This window comes from Zophobas morio, unplaced genomic scaffold (genome assembly GCF_036711695.1).
Source record: "Zophobas morio isolate AGI-343-1 ecotype UQ-CSIRO unplaced genomic scaffold, CSIRO_AGI_Zmor_V1 ptg000669l, whole genome shotgun sequence".
Taxonomy (NCBI): domain Eukaryota; kingdom Metazoa; phylum Arthropoda; class Insecta; order Coleoptera; family Tenebrionidae; genus Zophobas; species Zophobas morio.
Window position 1 is genome coordinate 118720 of NW_026972772.1, and position 24980 is coordinate 143699.

General features: G+C 30.0%; 2 protein-coding genes across 4 annotated transcripts in view; one reads left to right on the top strand and one right to left on the bottom strand.

Moving 5' to 3' along the window:
• LOC135121687 (proline dehydrogenase 1, mitochondrial-like) overlaps positions 1-23410 on the bottom strand; it is a 56047-nt gene extending 32637 nt beyond the window's left edge. Inside the window, exon 1 of one of the 3 annotated variants that reach the window (XM_064045975.1) lies at positions 22891-23410. In XM_064045975.1, the coding sequence (XP_063902045.1) occupies positions 22891-23193 (303 nt within the window). In that variant the 5' untranslated portion in view covers positions 23194-23410. The remainder of the gene's footprint in view (positions 1-22890) is intronic. The other 2 variants (XM_064045974.1, XM_064045976.1) reach the window with 2 other exon arrangements.
• Positions 23411-24197: 787 nt separating this feature from the next.
• On the top strand, positions 24198-24692 carry LOC135121697 (protein GVQW3-like). Its single transcript, XM_064045985.1, has one exon. It carries the CDS (start codon positions 24198-24200, stop codon positions 24690-24692), a length of 495 nt encoding a protein of 164 aa, XP_063902055.1.
• The last annotated feature ends 288 nt before the right edge of the window (positions 24693-24980 follow it).

Sequence of the window (24980 nt, forward strand, 5' to 3'; positions counted from 1 at the left end):
TAATGGGTCACCATATTCGCTAATGAGTTTTTTATGGCTACTTCAATGATTTTAGAAAAAAAACTGTGTGTAACGCGCATAAAAAGTGTGGTTTATTTTTAGAATAGCATCTACACAAACCACAAAATAACACAATAAGCTTTCAATAAATTAATTCAGTAAAATAGAATATTTCTAGCAAAATAAAATGCTAATTTTCTTTTGATTGTTTACTTCTGGAGAGTAATTTTTTTTTCTGGACGTTTCATGACTCCCAGAATATGAGAGAATAGGTCTCCCGTTTCCGTCCGTCTGTCTGTTAATTTTTATTATTTTTATTAGACGGATAATCTTCGAAATTATTGGACTGATTGCTATCAAGTTTTGTTTGTATTTTAAGAATAAACTAAACTTGTAATTTATGAATCTGCTTAGATTTTCTTAACTAGCGGTTATCATAAAAAAAAGTATGTTTTTTGAAGAATTGATTTTTGATTTTTTTTTGTGATCTTTGTTCAAACCTACTCTAAAAATGTTCCCGTTTCTTTGAAAAAATTTTGACTTTTTTTATTTTTGTTTTCCGATAATTTCTTTAAAATAGAAGCCACTGGCGTAAATAACACTCTCAGTTAGGTGCGGACAATATGAAATATATTTAAAGCAGACAACAGGAAAAAATGCTTTTCGAAAAATCGAAATATGTATCGCGAAATCAAAAAATTTTAAAAATCGAAAAACCAAATAACTTAAATTTAAAAAATTAAAATTGAGAAACTGAAAAATTTAAGAAATCGAAAATTTGGACAATCGAAAAACTGAAAAATTAAAAAAAAAATCGACAAATCGGAAAATCTAAAATAGAAAAATTGAAATTGAAAAATCGAAAAATGTACAATTTAAAAAATCGAAAAATCAAAAAATTCAACAATTCAAAAGAAAACGGGAAATTCAAAAGTGTGAAATTTTAAAAAAACGAAATCGAAAAATCGATAAATTGAAAAATCTCAAGACAAACTTTGAAAAATCGTAACATCGAAAAATTGTAAAATCTAAAAATCTAAGAATCGAAAGCCGAAAAATCGAAAAACCGCGAAATCGAATTGAAAAATCAAGAAACCAAAACACGAAAAGATCGAAAAATCCAAATATTCCAAAGGGAAAATTAAAATTTCAAAAATTTAAAATCTAAAAAAACAATAAATCGAAAAACTGAAAAAAACGAAAAATTAAACAACTGAAAAATCTAAACATCGAAATCTCGTGCAATCAAGAAATTGAAAAATGGAGAAATCGAAACATCAAAAAATGGACAAATTGAAAAATACAAAAATATATAATTTAAGAAATCGAAAAAATGTAAAAGCGAAAAACTGAAAAACTAAAAAAAACATGAAATCGAGAAATCGAAAAATCTAAAATTAGAAAAATCGGAATTGAAAAGTCGAAAAATTTTAAAAACAGATATGTCCAGAAATCGAACACTGGAAAAATAGAAAATTTTAAAAATCGTAAAACCGAGAAATTGAAAAACCGAAAAATGTAACATTTAACAAATCGAAAAATCAAAAAATTGAAAAATCCAAAAAAACTAGAAATCGAAAAATGGGGAATTTTAAAAAACTGAAATCGAAAAAACGATAAATTGAAAAATCTCAAAACTGAGATTTCGAAAAATCGAAACATTGAAAAATTGGAAAATCTAAAAATCGAATGCCGAAAAATCGAAAAACCGCGAAATCCAATTGAAAAACTGAAAAATCAAAACATGAAATCGAAAATTAGAAAAATCGGAATTGAAAAGTCAACAAAATTTTTAAATGGAAAAACATGTCGAGAAATCGAAAATTGGAAAAATTCAAAAATTAAAAAAATCGAAAAATGTAAAATTTAACATATCAAAAAATCAAAAAAACTGACAAATCAAAAAAAAACAAGAAATCCATGAATTGAAAAATGTAAAATTTTAAAAATCGAAATCGAACAATCGATAAATTGAAAAATCCCAAAATGAAATATCGAAAAATCAAAACGTCGAAAAATTGGAAAATCCAAAAACCTAAAAATTGAAAGACAAACAATCGAAAAACCGAGAAAACGATTTGAAAATGGAGAAATCGAGCAACCGAAGCATGAAAAGATCGAGAAGTGGAAATAGCCCAAACGAAAATTTAAAATTTTAAAAATTTAAAATCTAAAAAAATTAATAAATCGAAAAACTGAACAATCGAAATCTCAATAAATTAAAATCGAGAAATCGAAAAATTCAACAACCCAAAACAAAACGGGAAGTCGAAAAATGTAAAATTTTAAAAAACCGAACTCGAAAAATCGATAAATTGAAAAATCTCAAGACTGACATTTTGAAAAATCGGACATCGAAAAACCACGAAATCGAATTGAAAAATCAAGAAACCAAAACAAGAAAAGATTGAAAAATCTAAATATTCCAAAGGAAAAATTAAAATTTCAAAAATTTAAAATCTAAAAATACAATGAATCGAAAAACTAAAAAATCGAAAAATGAAACAATTGAAAAATCGAAACATCGAAATCTCGTGCAATCAAGAACTCGAAAAATTGAAAAATCGAGAAAGCGAAACATTAAGAAATCGTTAAAGGGATAAATTGAAAAATGCAAAAATATATAATTTAAGAAATCGAAAAGTTGTAAAAGTGAAAAATGAAAAAAAAAACATGAAATCGAGAAATCGAAAAATCTAAAATTAGAAAAATCGAAATTGAAAAGTCGAAAAATTTTAAAAATGGAAAAACAGATATGTCCAGAAATTGAACAGTGAAAAAACTGAAAATTTTAAAAATCGTAAAACCCAGAAATTGAAAAACCGAAAAGTGTAAAATTTAAGAAATCGAAAAATCAAAAAATCGATATATTGAAAAATCTCAAAACTGGGATTTCGAAAAATCGGAACATTAAAAAATTGGAAAATTTAAAAATCGAATACTGAAAAATCGATAACCGCGAAATCGAATTGAAAAACTGAAAAATCGAGAAACCAAAACATGAAAAGATCGAGAAATTGAAACATCAAAAAATCGTTAAATGGAAAAATTGAAAAATGCAAAAATAATGTACGAAATCGAAAAATTGTAAAAGCGAAAAACTGAAAAATTACAAAAAAACATGAAATCGAGAAATCGAAAAATCTAAAATTAGAAAAATCGAAATTGAAAAGTCGAAAAATTTTAAAATTAGAAAAACAGATATGTCCAGAAATTGAACTGTGCAAAAATTGAAAATTTAAAAAAGCGTAAAACCGAGAAATTGAAAAACCGAAAAATGTAACATTTAAGAAATCGAAAAATCAAAAAATTGAAAAATCCAAAAAAAAAAAACGAGAAATCTAAAAATGGGAGTTTTAAAAAACTGAAATCGAAAAATCGATAAATTGAAAAATCTCAAAACTGGGATTTCGAAAAATCGGAACATTAAAAAATTGGAAAATTTAAAAATCGAATACTGAAAAATCGATAACCGCGAAATCTAAATGAAAAACTGAAAAATCGAGAAACCAAAACATGAAAAGATCGAGAAATTGAAACATCAAAAAATCGTTAAACGGAAAAATTGAAAAATGCAAAAATAATTTACGAAATCGAAAAATTGTAAAAGTGAAAAACTGAAAAAAAACATGAAATCGGGAAATCGAAAAATGTAAAATTAGAAAAATCGGAATTGAAAGTCGAAAAATTAAAAAAAAAAATAAAAAATCAAAAAATGTAAAATTTAAGAAATCGAAAAACCAAAAAACTGACAAATCAAAAAATATCGAGAAATCCATAAATTGAAAAATGTAAAATTTAAAACATCGAAATCGAAAAATCGATAAATTGAAAAATCCCAAAATGAAAAGTCGAAAAATCAAAACATCGAAAAATTGGAAAATCCAAAAATCTAAAAATTGAAAGCCGAACAATCGAAAAACCGAGAAATCGATTTGAAAAATGGAAAAATCGAGCAACCGAAACATGAAAAAATCGAGAAATCGAAACAGCCCAAACGAAAAATTAAAATTTGAAAAATTTTAAATCTAAAAAAAAAATCAATAAATCGAAAAACTGAACAATCGAAAAATCAAAAAATCCAAAAATCCCAAAATTGAGATATTCAATAAATGAAAAATCGAGAAATGCAAAAGTCGAAAATCGAGAACTTAAAAATAAACAAACTGAAAAATGAAAATTCTAAAAAATGGAAAAATTTTAGAATTGAAGTATTGAAAAACTGAAAAATCGAAAGTGGAGAGAAGGGAAAATCAAAAAATCGAAAAGTCTAAAAATCGATTAATCGAGAATTCGAATCATCGACAAATCAAAAACTCAGAAATGCCAAAAATTGAAAAAACAGGAAAATTTTAAAATCGAAATATTGAAGAATCGAACAATTAAAGCATCAAAAAAATAAAAAATCATAATCCTGAAATGTGGGAAAATCGAGAAATCCAAAATTCGAAAAATGTAAAATTTTAAAAATCGAAATCGAAAAATAAATAGATAAACTGAAAAATCTCAGAACTGGAATGTCGAAAAAAAAAAACGGAAAACTGAAAAATCCAAAAATTTAAATATCGAAACATGAAGAGATTGACAGATTGAAATAGCCCAAACGAAAAATTAAAATTTGATAAGTTAAAAAAAATCAATGAATCGAAAAACTGAACAATCCAAACATGTAAATCTCGAAACATCAAAAAATTGAAAAATTTAAAATAAAGAAATTCCAAAAGTGGAAGATAGGAGAACTGAAAAATCAGGAAATCGAAAAATCGAAATCTCGATAAAACGAGAAATCGGAAAAAAGAAAAATTGAGAAATCGGAATATCAAAAAATCGAAAAATTAAAAAATCGGAATATCAAGAATTCTAAAAATCGAAAAATTGAAAAACTGAAAAATCTAAAACCAAAAAGTCGAAAGATCGAGACACTTAAAGGCATTGAAAAATTCGAAAAATAGAAGAATAGAACTGAAGAATCGGAAAATCGAAAAATCTAAAATTTAAAATGTCGCAAACCTGAAGAACCGAGAAATCCAAAATTTATACATTCGAAAAATTGAAAAACAGAAAAATCGAAGAAGTGAAATATAGAAAAACAGAATAATCTAAAATGTAAAAAAAAATTGAAATTTAAGAAAATTGAAATATCGAGAAACTGAAGAAATAAAAATTGAAAAACTGAAAAATCGATTAATCGAAAACTTAAAAACGCCAAAAATTGAAGATTTGAAAAATGGAAAAATTTAAAAATCGTAAGATTAAAATATCGGAAAATTAAAAAAAATGAAAAACCGAAAATTTGAAAAAAAGAGAAAATGAAAAATTCAAAAACTGAAACATCGAATAATTAAGAAATTGAAAGGCCGAAAAATCGAATATTAAAAAAATTGTTAAACAATTTTGATTTTGTTCCAAGAATCTAGATGCGTGTAGGAGTCATAAAACATCGAGAAAACAAATTGACTGAAATGAGACAGTGTTTCAATTAAAAATCTTGAGAACGTGTAGAGGTATCCAAATTCTGTAAACGCCATTGCTTTTAGCTTGAACTTTCCGTCAGTCGGTCTCTGTGTCGATATCATAGATAATATCCAAAACTACTGAACCGATTGTTTTCAAATTTTTTATGTATATTACGTATATCGTGTAGATGGTAATACACTAACCGAAATTTGTCTAATCACCCTCACAAGCAAATTGATGACGTCATCTCAAAACTTTGCTCGGTAAATACTACTGAAATTTTATAAAATATCATAGTCCTGTACTTGTGACTTATGAATCCGCCTTGGGTTTTTACTTTAGGGTTCGATCTCCTCGTGAGCCATTTTTTTCCTTAACGTAAAATAAATAAAAATTTCGCAAAAACAAATTTGAAAAATTTTCGAGGAAGCTTTTTAAACATTTTTTAATAAGTAAATAAATCAATAAATACACAAAAAAAGAATTAAAGTTCTACCTACACATCAATTTTTCACTCGATTACTGAATAATAGTACAAATTTCGAATCGACAATGTTAATTTAACGGTAGAGTGGAAATACATTGAGAAGAACACATCAATAAAACGTCGCATCGGCGTTCGTCATTCTGTTCCGTGATGCACCTGGCATGGTCTTCTCATTGTATTTCCACTCTAACTGAATGATTTTATTAATAATAATAAAGATATGGTAAAATGTGCATTCGCGAATCTTGGATTCGCCTTGAACCTGAATCCTCCAGACTGTTGTTGAATTAAAACGTCACGCTTCGACGCCCGCTTCACTAATCCAAACACAGAAAAATGGTTTTTGGCAAAATCGTGAATCTTGGATTCGTCGTGAGAAATTAATCACGCCAAAATTTAATTTCAAACCCCATTTTCCCGCCAATTTCGCCCAGCAACAGTCTAAACAATACCACACAATACAATCTCCCCGATCCAATTTCCCCCCGTTTCCAATTACGCCATTGTCCGCAAATACCCCTCGTTACCCCGTCGACACTTATCACCTTATCATCGCACCTATAGCGGCGTCGCAGCGCTCCCATTGGCCAACAACCCCGTTCCCCAATCAATCGGCCCCGATAATCCCGATCCGACCAATCCCGGCCCGCCGAATCCGACTCGCCAGGTGCGAATCGCCGACGCCTGAATCAGAGACGAACGGTCTCGGCCGCCTTGATAACGCCGCGCCGGATCGCGTTACGTCACAGCAGCCGCGGCCTACTAGGATTTCGCCGCGATAAGGTCGCCGCGCGACCTTGAACTCGCGAAAATGGCGGATTTTCGCCTTGCTTCCTCCTGTAATTTGGCGAATTATGGTGATTTGACGTAAGTGAGGCACAATGGCGGAGTTAATTGGAAGATTGCTCGACTTTGGCCGGTTTATTTTCGTCCGTACAGATACGTGTTGTTTTTTTTCAAATGGGCGTCTTTGTGACGTCGGGACGCGCCTCCAAGCCGGTGTTTAAATAGTTTTTGCGCAGTTTTTTTGTCTGCAAATATTTGCTGAGGTTTTTCGCGTTTGGACTTTGACTCGTCGGCGTTCGTAGGTTTCCGTTTGGCAGTGGTTTTTGGCGTGAATCACCGCCGCGAGGATCAAGGGCCGGGTTGAGGTTAAAAATAGGAGTGTCGGGGAAAATTTTCGGTGCACGAGTGCACTTTTGAGGCGGATGCGTGGTGGAGAGTCGTGGGGACGTAATGAGGCTTCGCGTGACGTGAGGTCGTTAAAGTGGGCTTTTTTGTAATTTTAAATTGATAAAACGAAATGATGGTTTGATGGTTTTCGGTAAATTATGGTATGGAGTATGACGTAATTAATGCGGGGAGAATCGCATGTCTGTAGGATAGACACGAAGGCTTCGGTTTATTATGAGAGAAGGATTATTTCTTGAGGAAAGTTAATTAAAACGCGCATCAAACTTAACTTGGGTGACCCTTTGTAACAAAAAAGCGATATAGGTGTTTGTGCATACTATTTTTGTATAGTAGGCGCAATGCTCGAACAACCTCCGTGGTAAGGATCCTCATCAATCCAAGTAGGTTGACGCGTGTCGCTTGAATATTTAAGTGAGCGATGGTCGAATTTATGTTTTTATAAAAATGAAACTTTCTTTTTTGGGTCCAATCAGTACTCAATTTCATTAATTTCCCGCCAGTATTTAACAATATTGTAGCTTAATAATTTTAATAGCCTCTTCTGTTTTGAGGAAAGAAAAATTATTAAAATACTTCTTTTTAATTATTAGTATAGCACGTATCGGAATTGGCATACGTGTCCTTGCTGAAATATTGATCGGAACATTTTCCAATGGGAAAACTTACGCCGGAACAGTTGTTTCACCGTTCGTATGATTTTTCCACACTCCGCGCCAGAGCAAATATAAAAAAGTTTACAGAGTTTACATAATGCATACGAATCAAAGGCAGTGGCGGACTATAGGTGACTAACGTTATGATATGATACATTAATGAATTCAGACAAAAGCTCAACAAGAACCTCTAACAAAGATATAATTATAGTTTTATTTCCCAAGCGTAAGCTAGTTTTTTTAATATACAGAGGTTGTCAGAAACTAAATTTCCCAAATCAAGTTTTATCATTCTTCAAAGAAGCGGGATTTGTTGGACTGTATTTCAGGATCGAAGGAAGTGCTGTGGAAATAACCTTCATCCAAATTTTACTTCCTGCGAGAAATCTGAGGAAGAATAGTAATCGAGTCCACGAGTTCTTTTTTTGATTTTTCAGTTCTTCGATTTTTCAATATTTCTGTGCTTCAGTTTTCGGAATTTTTCAGTTTCTGAATTTTTTAATTCCTCGATATTTCAGCTTTTTCACTTTTTAAATTCTATATTTTTCTTTTTTGTTAATGTTTCGATTGCTCCGTTTTTCGACTCTCCGGATTTCGATTTTTCGGTTTTTCAATTCTCAAATTTTTTTAATTTTTTCGTTTTAAATTTTTCAATTTTTAATTTTTCGTTTGGGTTATTTCGACTTCTGGATTTCGAGATCTTTACATATTCCAATTTGTATGTTTCAGAATTTCAATTTTTCGATTTCTGTTTTGGGATTTTTCAGTTTTTCGATTCTTTAATAAATTTTATATTTTTCGATTTTTACGATTTTTTGATCTTTCGATTTCCTGATTTTTCAAGTTTTCGATTTCTCGGTATTTCAATTTTTTCACTTTTTAAATTTTACATCTTTTTTTTATTAATGTTTCGACTGCTCCAACTTTCGATTTTTCGACTTTTCGGATTTCGATTTTTCGATTTTCTGATTTTTGAAATGTTTCATTTTTCGATTTTTCAATTTTTAGAATTTTCCAATATTAAATTTTTCATTTTTTTGACGTTTCAATTTCTCGGTTTATCGAAATTTCGATTCTTCAATTTTAGATTGGTCAATTTCCCAATTTGTTATTTTTCAATTATTCGATTTTGAAAATTTAAAATTATTCAAGTCTTAATTTTTCATGTTCCGATTTCTAGATGTTTCAATTTTTCGAGTTCTCAATTTTTCATTTTTTTAACATTTCAGTTTTCGAATTTTTCAATTCGATTTTATGAATTTTCTATTTTTTGATGTTCCAATTTCCCGATTTTTAAATTTTTTAATATTTCAATTTTTTGATTTTGGAATTTTCGAGTTTTCCACAACCCGGTTCTCCATTTTTTAAATTTTTCGACTTTTCACTTTAAATTTGTTAAACTCTAGATCTTTCACTTTCTCGCTTTCTCGTATTTTTTTATTTTGCCAGTTTTTCGATTTTTTCTTATTCAATTGTCCGATTTTTTATTTTACAATTTTTAAATTTGAAAATTATTCATATTTCAAGTTTTTGTTTGGGTTATTTCGATTTCCCGATCTATTACTGTTCCGATTTCTAGATGTTTCAATTTTTCAACATTTCGATTTTTCATTTTTTTGATTTCCTAATTTTTCAATTTTTCAACATTTCGGTTTTGAGATTTTTCAATTTTTCGATTTTTCAATTCGATTTCATTAATTTTAGATTTTTTGATTTTTCGATTTCTCGTTTTTTGTCAGTTTTTCGACTTTTCAATTTTTCGATTTTTGGAAATTTCAATTTTTCCACATCCCGTTTTCCATTTTTAAAATTCTTCGACTTTTCAATTTCGATCTTTTAAATCTTAGAATTTTCGATATTTCCATTTCTCGTTCTCTTATTTTTCAGTTTTTCGATTCTTTAAATTGTACGTTTTGCGATTTTACGATTTTTCGATGTTTCGATTTCTCGGCATCTCGGTTTTTCCATTTTTTAAATTTTTGGATTTTTCAATTTAGATTTTTTAAACTTCTCGATTTCTCGTTTTTTCTGTTTTGTCAGATTTTCCATTTTTCCTTATTCAATTTTCTTATTTTTTCTCTCGATGCTTCGATATTCGATTGTTTAATTTCCGAAGTTTTTATTTTTCAATTTTTCGATTATCAAAATTTAAAATTATTGAATTTTTAATTTTTGGTTTGTGTTATTTCGACTTCTGGATTTTTCGATCTTTTCAAGTTTCGATTTCTAGATGTTTTCAATTTGTGGAATTCTGGATTTTTAATTTTTTCAACATGTGTCAATTTTGGGTTTTTTTTCAATTTTTCAATTCGATTTCATTTATTTTAGATTCTTTGATTTCTCGTTCTTTTTTTTATGTCAGTTTTTCGGTTTTTCAATTTTTTGCTGTTCCAATTCCATTTTAAAATCTTTTAATATCATTTTTTGATTTTTGGAATTTTAGATTTTTCCACACACCGGTTCTTCATTTTTAAAATTCTTCGACTTTTCAATTTTGATTTTTTAAATCTTAGGATTTTCGATATCTCTATTTCTCGTTTTTTTATTTTTCGATTCTTTAAAATTCACGTTTTTCGATTTAGCGATTTTTTTGATGTTTTAATATTTCAATTCTTCGATTTTCCGAATTTCCGATTTTTCGGCATCTCGATTTCTCCATTTTAAAATTTTACAATTTTTCGCTTTAGATTTTTTAAACTCTGGATCTTTCACTTTCTCGCTTTTTCGTTTTTTTTTTGTTCTGCCAGTTTTTCAATTTTTCCTTGTACAATTTTCCGATTTTGCATTTTTTGAATTTCTCGATTTATCGAGAATTGGATGCTTCGATTTTCGATTGTTGGATTTCCCGATATTTTATTTTACAATTTTTCGATTTTTAAAACTCAAAATTATTCTAATTTCAATTTTTCGTTTGGGTTATTTCGATTTCTCAATTTTTTCGTGTTCCGATTTCTAGATGTTTCAATTTTTCAACTACTCGATTTTTCAATTTTTCGATTTCCCAATTTTTCATTTTTTCGACATTTCAGTTTTGGGATTTTTCAATTTTCCTATTCTTCAGTTTTTCGATTCTTTGATTTTTCGAATTTTCCATTTCTTAGCACCTCGGTTTTCCATTTTTTAACTCGCTCGATTTTTCAAACTTTAGATCTTTCACTTTCCCAATTTCTCGTTTTTTTTTGTTTTGTTAGTTTTTAGATGATTTTTCCTTATTCAGTTTTCCGATTTTTCATTTTTTGAATTCGAAATTTCGATGCTTCGATTTTCGATTGTTTTCGTTTTTCAATTTTTCGATTTTCAAAATTTCAAATTATTCAATTTTTAATTTTTCATTTGTGTTATTTCGACTTCTGGATTTTTCGATCTCTTCATGTTTCGATTTCTAAATGTTTTAATTTTTCAATTTTTCGATTTTTCATTTTTTCGATATTTCAGTTTTGGGAATTTTCAATACATATTTCGGTTGTTCGATTTTTCAATTCGATTTCATAAATTTTAGATTTTTTGATTTCTCGATTCCTCGTTTTTTTATGTCAGTTTTTCTATTTTTCAATGTTTCGATTTTTTATTGTTTCAATCCCGATTTTTGGAATTTTGGACTTCTCCACATTCCGGTTTTCCATTTTTAAGATTCTTCGACTTTTCAATTTCGATCTTTTAAATCTTAGAATTGTCGATGTCCAAAATTCTTGTTTTTTTTTTATTTTTAAATGTTTCGATTTCTGGATTTATCTAGAATTGAATAGATTTTCGATTGTTCAATTTCCCGATTTTTTATTTTTCAATTATTCGATTTTGAAAATTTAAAATTATTCAAGTCTTAATTTTTCATGTTCCGATTTCTAGATGTTTCAATTTTTCGAGTTCTCAATTTTTCATTTTTTCGACATTTCAGTTTGCGAATTTTTCAATTCGATTTCATGAATTTTAGATTTTATGATTTCTGGATTTCTCGTTTTTTTGATTTGTCAGTTTTTCGATTTCTTAAATTTTACATTGTTCGATTCTTCAATTTTTCTATTTTTTGATGTTCCAATTTCCCGATTTTTCAATTTTTTAATATGTATTTCAATTTTTCAATTTTTGAAATTAGCGATTTTTCCACATCCCGGTTCTCCATTTTTAAAATTCTTCGACCTTTTTTTAAATCTTAAAATTTTCGATCTCCATTTTTCGTTCTCTTATTTTTCAGTTTTTCGATTCTTTAAATTTTAGATTTTTCGATTTTACGATTTTTTGATGTTTCGATTTCGTGATTTTTAAATGTTTTAATACTTCAATTCTTTGATTATTCGAATTTCAGATTTCTCGGAATCTCGGTTTTTCCATTTTTTTTATTTTTCGATTTTTCAATTTTTTGATTTCCCAATTTTTCGATTTTTCAATCGGATTTCATGAATTTTAGATTTTTTGATTATTCGATTTCTCGTCTTTTTGATGGCACTTTTTCGATTTTTCAATTTTCTGATGGTTTAATTTCCCGGTTTTCAAAATTGTAATACATATTTCAATTTTTCAATTTTTCCACATCCTAGTTTTCCATTTTTAAAATTCTTCGACCTTTCAATTTCGATCTTTTTTAAATCTTAAAATTTTCGATCTCCATTTCTCGTTCTTATTTTTCAGTTTTCGATTCTTTAAATTTTAGATTTTTCGATTTTACAATTTTTTGATGTTTCGATTTCGTGATTTTTAAATGTTTTAATATTTCAATTCTTTGATTTTTCGAATTTCAGATTTCTCGGCATCTCGGTTTTTGCATTTTTTTTAATTTTTCGATTTTTCAATTTTTGAATTTCTCGATTTATCGAGATTTCGATGGTTCGGTTTTCAATTTTTAATTCTTCTTTTGTGTTATTTTGACTTTCGGATTGTTCAATTTTTCGATTCTTCAAATTTTCAATTCGATTTTATGAATTTCAGACTTTTCCTTTTTTTCTTGATTTATTAGTTTTTCAATTTTTCAAATTTTTTAAATAAATAAATTTTTCGATTATTTTTGATATTTCGATTTCCTTATTTTTCAATTTAATATTTCAATTTTTCGATTTTTGGAATTTTCGATTTCTGTATATCCTAGTTTTCCATTTTTAAAATTCTTCCTCTTTTCAATTTTGATCTTTTAAATCTTAATTAATCTTCGATGTCTCCATTTCTCGTTTTTTTTTACTTTTCAGTTTTTCGATTTTTCGATTCTTTAAATGTTTTTGTACAATTTTTTGATGTTTCAATTTCGCGATTTCTAAATGTTTCAATACTTCAATTCTTCGATTTTTCGAATTTACGATTTCTCGGCATCTCGGTTTTTTCATTTTTAAAATTTTTCGATTTTGGAATTTCGATTTTTTAAACTTTAGATCTTCCACTTTCTCGATATTTCGTTTTGTCTTTTTTTCGATTTTTTCAATTTAAAATTTTTCAATTTTTAATAATAATAAGAAATAATAATAAAAAATTTACTAAAACTTTCATGTTTTCTCGATGTTTCGGGGCCCTAAGAGTACGAAAAAAGTAGTTTCCCGTCGGTCTGCGTATGTCGACTTTTATTAGGCAGATAATCTCCGAAACTACTGGACCGATCGTTGTCAAATTTTGTATGTATATTAGGACAATCATGCAGATGGTAAAATACTAACGAAAATTTAATGACATCATCTCTAAAATTCACAACAGTAAATTTGTTTTCATTTTTATAAAATATCAATCAGTGTTGAGTTTTCATCCAGATTTTTGAAAAAAAAAATCAAAATTGTATGACAACATTTTGCAAATTAACTTTGAAACTGTACAACTGAATGCTTTGAAGTCTTGTAGAAATTTTTAATCAGAATATATCTGTTTATCCTCCCCAAAAAATTGATGACGACATCTTAAAATTTTACCAAATAAATCGTGTGATTTATCAATGTACTCATAATTTTTCGAATTACTTATACAGGATGACTTCGACCACTTTTTTCTGTACTAAGTAACCCCATAAAAATTCACTTCAAAAGTTTTTAGAAAAAAAGACTTTCTAAAAGTAGTTCCACATGCGATATATTTAACACTCCTTATTAAATGATAAACAGATGTTCAGACTCTAAAGAGGTTATTTTTACAACTCAAACGTTATTTGTATTTCAGAAACAGGGCAGAACAAACGAAGTCGTCAGCCTATCATAAAAAAATAATAAGGTTTCAGAACGTTCGGCTTTCCAGTTTCAATTAATTAAATTGGAAAATGTTACACAATTTCGATTTTTTTCCAAAAGTCTGGATATCCATGATAAAAAATCAAGACGGATTCATAAACTACAAGTATACGAGTATGTCAATTTATAAAATTTAAAGAAAAAAATAATTATTTGCCAAAAGAGCCTACTAAAATTTTGATAGCGTCACCTCAAAAGTATGCTAAGTCACATTTTTTGTTTAAAAAAAAAAATACACAATGTGTTTGTCCACGTCTGCAATTCAACTCCGAGCCAAAATATTTTCAAGAATTAAAAAAATAATCAACTTTTCTTTTTTTAACTGACCTCAAATGTACGTTTTTTATGTTTTCAGCACAACTATTCGCGCATTCATTACGATATTTTAGCACATACTTACTTTTACCCAGAAAGCAATGACCAGGAATTTATTCAAACGACATTTTCTGTACTAAAAAAAATACCCACAGCGTTGTATAAAAATGACAAACAAATTTCCAGCCAATCGTCAAAATTGACCACTTTGTTATTAAGACGACGCCAAAAATACGCCACAAATAAAAAAATAATCATCAAAATAACAAATTATTTAGCCAACACGCAACCTAAATAACAACCGTAGAAAAACAACGAAAATAACGCTCTTACAAACGCCCACTTTTACCAACAAAACAATCCGAACCTTGAAAACAGTACCGAGAATCCACGAGTGCATGAATGAAGTACATAATCCAAATACACTAATTTATTATTATCTGAAAAAGAAACAAAGTAGTTTGTGAACTAACTTTGTAGTGTGTTGCATCAGACTGATGAAAATGCTTAACTTAAGTACCTAACGAAATTGACAATACTGACTTAGTTTAAGTAAAATGAAGCGATTGTTTGTAAACTTGTCCTTAATCGACTATTTATGCTAAAACCACAACTACGTGGGCAAATTTACCTTCCATTAAATTAATACTAAATTAAATTAACTTTCGGCCATTAGAAAATTGCGATGGGCTTGAAATTGACTTTTGTCGAAACACTTTACAAAACAAAGGCGGAATTAATCATTTTGTCGTTCGATTCAAATAAAAAAAAATGTGACCAAGTCGACACGGACGACAAACTTGAATAATTGACACGAAACGTAAATAACAACCTAATAAAACTGAAACTAATCAGAAAAACCAACATTAAAACCCTAATCCCAAAATCCACCACATTACAACTCTTTCACAACTCCTGAGCACGTCACGCGAGCAACAAAAAATTCCACCGCCCGAAAGCGCATCCGACGAGCCGCCAATGTCAAGAACCGGCCTACTCCGATTCGATCATAAAAAATTGCACAATAAAGGCATGAATAAGGCCGCCCGTCGCCAGACGCGAAAAATCGATAGGCGGCCGTGGCGCGCCACTGTTGCCAACCGGACGACACAGAAGTCACAGAAATCGTCTCCAAAAGCTGAAATTCCCGAAATACTGCAATCTCGGCGATCGATTGCGCCACCGGCACGTGCCGAGCCGCTTTCGTCACAGTTTTCCGTTACGCAAGAGAAAATATCTAAATTGCTAGGAAAAATTACCGTAATTATACGTGTCGTTTTTGCTTGCTTTGTTGTGGATTGGATGGAATCGGCGAGGTCGGATTGCTGTGGAATTTATCTCGGTTTGACAGATGTCGAATTCGATTTTTTGGTCACGTGACGTTGACGTTTCGCGATTCTGTCAACTACTCAGAACATATTTTCCTAACTTCGAGGAAACAAATCAAGAAGATAAAATACCGACACATTCATAGCATTTATCGATTAAATTCTTAATACAAGTTATTTAAAATGAATGTAACACAGTGACTACTGACTTCGTTGAGGCTTGAAAAATTGATAAAACAAATTGTTTCCTACATGGTTTTATGGTCATATTAATATTGTATTGAGTTTGCCGCCTTGTCGAGATAAGCATTATATGTATTTGTAATCAATAATTTCCGCTTTATTAACAAACCTTGGCAGCGAAATAGAACACTCTGTATTTTATTACTGCATATTTGCCTCTCTTCAAAAAGTAGAAAAAAAAAATAGAATCTATCTACTTTAGATAGGAAAATACGTATTTAACAACGCGTTTCACATCAAAGTGGGCACTGACTTTGCCGCCTTGTCGAAATGCGAACTATATTACAAAAGAAAATTCTCTACTTGTTGCATTTTCTCTATGGCTTGATGTTAGTTTCTGGCAGATAATACTATTATGGTGAGCGGCAAATCTTAACAGTTTTAAATTGCAATGATTGTGAATGCAACACACCATTAATTTCACAAATGTTGCTTAACCGGAAATAATTATTTCAAATTGGATCGTGTATGTGCTATGACGATAATAAAACTTATTATGTCGGTATTTATGACACAAAAACGGAAAAATCGAAATCAGAAAATTTTAAAAATCGAAACATCAAAAATTATAAAAATCGAAAACATTGAAAAATCCATAAATTGAAAAGTTCCTTAAATTCAAATGTTGAAAAATTGAGTAATCGAAAACTTGAAAAAACGAGAAATCTGAAAACCGAAAAGTCAAAAAAATTGAAGAATCAAAAATTGAAAAATTCTAAAAATTTAAATATCGAAGAACAAATGAAAAATCGGGAAATCAAAAAATCTGAAATTTAAAAAAATTGAAAAATTTAAATATTGATGAATTGAAAAACTGAGATATCCAGAGTCCAGACATCAAAAAATAGAAAAATTGAATCATCTAAAATTTAAAAATCAGAAAGTCGAAAAATCGATAAAGCGAAAATCCAAAATTAAAAAAACCGCAACAATTAAAAACTGGAAGATTGAGGAACCGAAAAACCGAAAAATCGGGAAATTGAAAAAATTTTGAAACTGAAATGACAGAAAATTGAGAAATCGAAAAATTAAAAATTTGAAACTTCGAAATTGGGAAAACCGAGAAATCGAAACACCCAAAAATTGAGAAAATGAATAACTGAAAACTCGAAACTTTTGGAAAGTCGACAAATCGAAAACCCTAAAATTTTAAAAATTGAAAATATAAAATTTAAAAATCAAGAAATTGAGAACAGAAAAGTAAAAAATTGGGAAATCGAAAAATCGAAAATGGAAAAATCGAAGAGTTGAAATATTGATAAAATCCCAAAACTAAAACATCGAGAAATCGAATAACTGAAAAATCGAGAAATCCAAAAATCAAAATCGGAAAATCGAAAAATCAAAAAACTAAACCATTGAAAAGTCGAGAAATCGAAAAACCTAAAATTTTAAAAATTGAAAAGTTAAAATACAGCAAAATTGAAAAATCGAGAGATCGAAACATCAAAAATTCCAAAAGTTGAAAAATCCAAAATTTAAAAATCGAAGAATCGAAATATTAAAAAATTAAAGTCGAAAAATCCAAAAAAAATTCAATTCAGAACAACGAAAAGTTGAAAAATCAAAAAACATAAAAATCAAAAATTTTAAAATTCGAAGAATTGAAAAATGAAAAATTGGGAAATCGAAAAATCTAAAATTAAAAAAATGAAAAACTAAAATATTGAAGAAAAAAAAAATCAGATACCCAGACATCAAAAAATCGAAAAATTCAAATCTAAAATTTAAAAACAGAAAAGTCGAAATATCGATAATTCGAAAATCCAAAATTAAAAAAAAACGCAACAATTGAAAAATGGAAAATTGAAGAATCAAAAACTGAAAAATCGGGAAATTGAAAAATTTTGAAACTGAAATAACAGAAAATGGAGAAATCGAAAAATTAAAAATTTGAAACTTCGGTAAATCGAAAAGCCGAAAAATGAAAAAACTGAGAAATCGAAACACCCAAAAATTGAGAAATTAAATAACTGAAAAATCGAAACTTTTGAAAAATCGACAAATCGAAAACCCTAGAATTTAAAAAATTGAAAACTTAAAATATAGAAAAATTGAAAAATCGAAACATCAAAAAAACCAAAAATTGAAAAACCTAAAATTTAAAAATCAAAACAATGAGAATGAAAAAGTAAAAAATTGAGAAATCGAAAAATCGAAGGTGGAAAAATCGAAGAATTCAAATATTGATAAAATCCAAAAACTCAAAAACATCGAAAAATTATTAAGAAATCGAATAACTGAAAAATCGAGAAATCGAAAAATCAAAGTGGAAAAATTGAAAAATCAAAAACTAAACCATTCAAAAGTCGAGAAATCAAAAAACCTAAAATTTTAAAAATTGAAAATTTAAAATACCGAAAAATTGAAAAATCGAAACATCAAAAACTCCAAAAATTGAAAAATCCAAAATTTAAAAATCGAAGAATCGAAATATTGAAAAATTAAAGTCGAAAAATCAAAAAAAATTCAATTTAAAACAACGAAAAGTTGAAAAATCAAAAATTTTAAAATTCGAAAAATTGAAATATCGAAGAACTGAAAAATGAAAAATTGGGAAATCGAAAAATCTAAAATTAAAAATGAAAAACTAAACTATTGAAGAAAAAAAATTGAAAAATCGAAAAATAGAAAAATGAAAAATTCCAAAAATTGAAAAATCCAAAATTTAAAAATCGAAGAATCGAAATATTGAAAAATTGACGTCGAAAAATACAAAATTTTAAAAATCTAAAAATTGAAATATCGAAGAACTGAAAAATGAAAAATTGGGAAATCGAAAAATTTTAAATTAAAAAAAAAGTGAAAAACTAAAATATTGAAGAAAAAAACTCAAGATACCCAGAAATCAAAAAATCGAAAAATTCAAAAATCTAAAATTTAAAAACAGAAAAGTCGAAATATCGATAAACCGAAAATCCAAAATTAAAAAAATCGCAACAATCGAAAAATGCAAAATTGAAGAATCGAAAAACTGAAAAATCGGGAAATTAAAAATTTTTGAAACTGAAATGACGGAAAATTGAGAAATCGAAACATCGGAAAATCGAAAAACAAATCTAAACATCCAAAAATTCAAAAACTAAAATATCGAGGACACCAAAACATCAAAAGATGGAGAGAACGAAATGTGGAAAAATTGAGATATAGGCCAAAACCGAAAAATTTTAAAACCGAGAGTCAAAAAGTTTAAAAGTCCAAAATTAGAAAAAATGAAAAATCTAAAACCGCGAAGCCGAAAAATCGAGGAATAGAAAAATTAATCGCAAAATTGAAAAACTGATATCGAGACATCAAAAAATCAAAAAACTAGAGAATTAAAAAATCTAAAATTTAAAAATTTAATTGTCGAGAAACCGAAAAATTGAAAACCCAAAATTTAAAAAATCGCAAATATTGAAAAAAACGGAAAATTGAAAATTCCAAAAACTGAAAAATCGATAAATTGAAAATCCGAAACTGGAATGACGAAAAATTGGGAAATCGAAAAATTAAAAATTTGAAACATCGGAAAATCGAAAAATCGAAAAACCGAGAAATCGAAACATCCAAAAATTGAAAAATCGAAAAATTGAGATAACAGAAAAGTAAAAAATCCAAAAATTAAAATGTCCCAAGAATAAAAAATCCAGAAATTGGAAACATAAAACTTGAAAAATCGAGAAATTTAATACAGAAGTCGAAAAATGTTTAAAATTAATAACAGAGACGCCAAGAAATCGAAACGTCAAAAAAACGTAAAATCGAAATGTTGATACCTCGAAAAATTGGGAAATCGAATAACTGAAAATCGAGAAATCGAAAAATTGAAAAATCAAAGTGGAAAAATCGAAATATTGAAAAATCCCAAAACTGAAACATCGAAAAACTGAGAAATCGAATAACTGATAATTGATAAATCGAGAAATCGAAAAATCAAAGTCGAAAAATTGAAAAATGAAAAACCTGAAAATCTGAAAAATTGGAACATTGAAAAATCAAGAAATCGAGAAATAGGAAAAATCAAAAAATCGATTAATCCTGAAATTTAAAAACTGAAAAATTAAAATATCGAAACATTGACAAATTGAAAAATCGAAATATTAAAAAATCGAAAAAAATTGAAAAATATAAAATTTAAAAATCGAGAAATCAGAAAGTCCAAAAATTGAAAAATTGAAGAATCGAATATTGAAAAATCTCAAAAATGAAAAACCGAAAAATCGAGAAATCGAGAAGACGAAAAATCAAAGTGGAAAAATAAAAAAATTGAACATTCAAAACATTGGAAAGTCGAGAAACCGAGAAATGGGAAAATCAAAAAATCGATTAATCGAAAAATTTAAAAATCGAAAAATTGGAAGAGGACAAAATGAAAAATCGCAAAACTGAAACATCGAAAAATTGAAAAATCGAATAAATGAAAAATCGGGAAACCAAAAACATTGAAAATAATAATTGAAAAATTAAGAACTCCAAAAATAGAAAAACTTAAGAACTGAAAATCGGAAAAATCAAAACATCGAAAAGTGCAAAAATTTATAAACCGAAAAATCAAAGTCGAAAAATCAAAAACCTGAAAAATTGAAAAATTAAAAAACTGAAAAATCGAAACATTGAGAAGTCGAAATATTGAGAAATGGGAGAAAAAAAATCGATTAATCCAGAAATTCAAAAACTGGAAAATTAAAATTTCGAAAAATTGACAAATTGAAAAATCGAACATTAAAAAGTCGAAAGGTTGAAAAATTTAAGAACAGAATATCGAAAAATCTCAAAACCGAAACATCGAAAAATTGAGAAATCGAAAAACCGAAACATTGAAAAATTGAAAAATCGAGACATTTAAAAGTCGAAATATCGAGAAATGGGAGAATAAAAAAAAACGATTAATCCAGGAATTTAAAAACTGGAAAACTAAAAAGTCGAAACATTGAAAAATTTAAAAACAGAATATCGAAAAATCTCAAAACCGAAACATCGAAAAATTGAGAAATCGAAAAACTGAAAAATCGAGACATCGAAAAGACGAAATACAGAAAAATTGAAGAACTGAAAAACGGAAAAATCAAAACATTGAAAAGTTGAGAAATCGAGAAATGGAAAAATCAAAAAATCGATTAATCGAGATATTTAAAAATCTAAAAAATTAAGAGTTGAAATATTATGAAATCGAAGACTCGAAAATTTGAAGAATCGAAAAACTGAAAAATCTCAACACAATGGAATGAAGAATAAAAAAATTATGAAATATCGAAAAATTGACAAATCGAAAAACTGAAAAATCGACAAATCGAAAAGACAAAAAATCAAAAACTCGAAAAATTGAAAAACAGAAAAATCAAACACTGAAAATCAAGAAATAGATTAAATAAGAAAATCGTAAAACTGAAACATTGAAATTGTGAAACCGAAAAATGAATAAATCAAATAATCGAAAATTTGAAGAAACGAAAAATTAAAACATTTCAATACGGAAATATCGAAAATTGAACAAAAAAAAACTGAAAAATGCCAAAAAGGATGATTGAAAAATTGAGCTGAAAAATCGAAAATGCGAAAATTTGTTACTACAATAGATTTTTTTTCAAAAATCTCGATGTCTACAATAAAAATTCAAAACGGATTCATAAACCACGAGTTTATTCGACAAAATTTTAAGATGACATCCTGAGGGGCATGACGATTAAATTTTGATCACCGATTTACCATATTTCTGATAACCTCAAAACGTTTGCAAAATGTCAAAGCATTCGGTTTTGTAATATTAAAGTTAAATAGTTGTTTTACAATTTTGATTTTTGTTTTCAAAAATCGGGATGCTAACTCAACACGGATTCATAAACCACAAATGGAGGAGTCCGATTTTTATAAAATTTTAATAACATTTAGTATAAAATTTGGAAATGACGTCAATCCATTGTTGGTGGCGATGATTAACAAAATTTTGGTTAGCATTCAGTCGCCCAATGGACTCGATTACAATATCTACTCATACTTAGCTTTCGCTCGAAAAGTAAAAAAGTAAATTTCTGGATTGTAAAAAATACGTGTGTTTACCTTTTAACAGACAACCTTGACAACATCGATAATAAAACTTTACCTGATTATGTCTTGTATACAACAGTGCTAAGTGTATGTTCACAGACAATTGTGGTGTGGGTAGACTTTATATTTTGTATTAAAAAATATTGTTGAGGTTGTCAATTCGAAAAAAGTTATCTTGAATTTATGGAGGTAGTCAATGAAGCACATAATACACGTTATAAAAAATAACTGTTGTAAAAATGTCAGCTTTAATTAACCAACCAAATGATAATTAATTTTAAACTGTCAAATTAAGTACTTGAAGTACAACACCAAAACGATTTATTACGTTTCTGATTTAGGTATCTGGTATGAAGTTGAAACTGTCAACGTCGTTTTTTCGGATCATCCAGTTGTTAATTAGGCAAGAACGTGACATCACTAGCTGACACCTACATTTACAAAAATACAGTTATGCCAACCGAAAAAATATTACACCACGTTTCAAAGGCAGTAAATTTTTTAGGATTTTTATTAGAATAAATTTTTGCTGACATGACCTGAATAACAGTTGCCATGCAACGTAGCGACTATCCCACAAAACCCAAATCACCCAAAAAATGCATTTTTTCTCCCGACCCACCAATCCCGTGCAACTGTGAAGTTAGCCGACCAGCCGTCAATGTCAAGACCGGCCTCCTCGATTCCAAAAAAATTGCATAATAAGGCCGCCGTCGCGAAGACGCGAAAAATCGATAGTCGGCCGTGGCGCGCACTGCTGCCAACCTCGCGGCCCGAAAGTCACCCCAACCCCGAAAAACCGCCTCCGAAGGCCCAAAACCCCCGAAACACACCCATCTCCAGCCGCTGTTACGCCACCGGCACGTGCCAGCGCTCCTCGTCACCGTCCCCGCCTCCGTTACGTAACGAAACCCCGAAAAATCGTCGCCAAGTCCCCGTCGTATCGATCGCCGCCAAATCAGCGCGAAAAACCGAATCGAAAAACCCAATACCTGCATGTTATTTTCCACCAGGGTCTCGAACGAGCACATGGTGTAGACCAGGTACGCCCTGATGAGCTCCAGGTTGGTCTTGCTCTTGAACGCCGCCTTGGCATCCTCGAAGGTGATGTCCAGCGGGTCCTTGCGCTTGCCGGGGACGGCGGTGGCCTCCTGCACGACGGCGGCGGTGGACTTGAGGGCGGCGAGCCGCGTCACCACGTCGAGCCGCGGCTCCTGCAGGCGGCACAGCTGGTCGAAGAGGAGTCCGTACTTCCTGCGGGCACTGGCTCGGGACACCGAACGCAAAAAAGCCATCACAGAGTTATCCGAGTTTTTTCTGGGAGGAGCGGTGAGGTGGTAGCACTGCGCGGCACGGACACGAACTGGATGGCGACGAGAACTTGACTGAGGGTTTGATTTGCTGCGGCTCGGACGGAGGATTCGCACAGGCGCGCACGACCGGGATTTCGCGATTTATTGGGGCAATGGGACGCTTCCGGATGGGGATTGCGGGATTTTTTGACAGGTCATGGTGACTTTTTCCGAATTTGACAGGTGACGGAGGTGAGGATTGTTTCATGGGTTGCTCGGTTTTTTGGGGTTTGAGGACGATTAATGAATGAGGCGGCCAATCACAGGTGTGGCGCGAATGTCAAAAGGGTGACAGGTGATTTGAATTTTTTTTTGCTGTAAAGGTTAGAGAGGACTTTTTAGAGAAAAAAACATGGCGGTACAATCTGTACACTAATTTAGCAGAAATACACCTGTAGTTGGAAATTTGAATGACAGAATTTGCATCCTTTGAAATCCCTAATTTACCCACATTTAAACCACAAATGATTAACAAAATTCTCAAATTTGGCCTATTTAAAGAATACTACAAACCAAGATTGGTTAAAGGTTCGAGTTTGCCCATATAACAACCTTGAGTGGCCATATTAGCTGACGCAGAGATACAAGCTCTGACGTATGTTTATAAAATTAGGCGGGAAATTTGAATGTTTTTTTATATTTAATAGGTGTTAATCGGAACAAGTCAGGACAAGTCAGGTCAAGTCAGGTCCAGTCAGGTCAATTCAAGTCAAGTCAGGTCAGGTAAGGTCAGATTTATAAAGCAAGCATTTTATCTTTCTCCGACATACGAGGACTGTATGATAACTACCCGTGTTTGAGGACTGTGGGTACCACTGACCCAAAATTTGTATGCCATGGTCTAATGCCATCTTTCAAACGAGGCTTGTCAAAATTTCAGTCAAATTGGTCAAGTAGTTTTGTTACAGCACTTATTGAAACTTGACAATTTTGTGTTTTTTGCAAAAATGGAAAAAGAGCAGTATAGATCTGTGATTCGATTTCTTTTTTTGGATGGGAAAACGTGTGAAGAAATCAAAATCAAGTTGCAGGTAGTTTATAAGGACCAAGCACCTTCGATGACTACCATCAGATATTGGTTCAACGAATTCAAAAGTGGCAGAACATCGGTTTTGGATGAAGAGCGCCCAGGTCGTCCGATTAAAGTAACTACTGAGGAAATGGTCAACAAAATCCACGATATTGTCTTAGCAGACCATCGGGTGAAGATCAGAGAGATTGCTGAGATTGCAAACATCTCAACCGAACGTGTGCACAACATTCTTCGAGAAAAACTGGGCATGAGAAAGCTATCGGCACGATGGGTGCCGCGTTTGCTCACAGTGGAGCAAAAACAAAATTGCGTTACAACTTCGGAACATTGCTTCAACATGTTTAAGCACAATTCGAAGGAGTTTCGAAGGCGTTACGTGAGTGTTGATGAAACGTGGATACACCACTAACTCCAGAGACCAAAGAACAGTCAAAACAAGGGACTCTACCCGGCGAACGTGCTCCAAAGAAAGCGAAAACGGTTTCTTGGGCCGGAAAAGTTATGGATACTGTTTTTTGGGATTCGCATGGCATCATTTTCATAGACTATTTGTAAAATGGCAAAACAATCACGGGGCAGTATTATGCTAGCCTATTGAGCCGATTAGATGCTGAATTAAAGATAAAACGGCCCCATTTGTCGAAAAAAAAGTCGTGTTTCACCATGATAACGCACCGGCTCACACGTCTGCAATTGC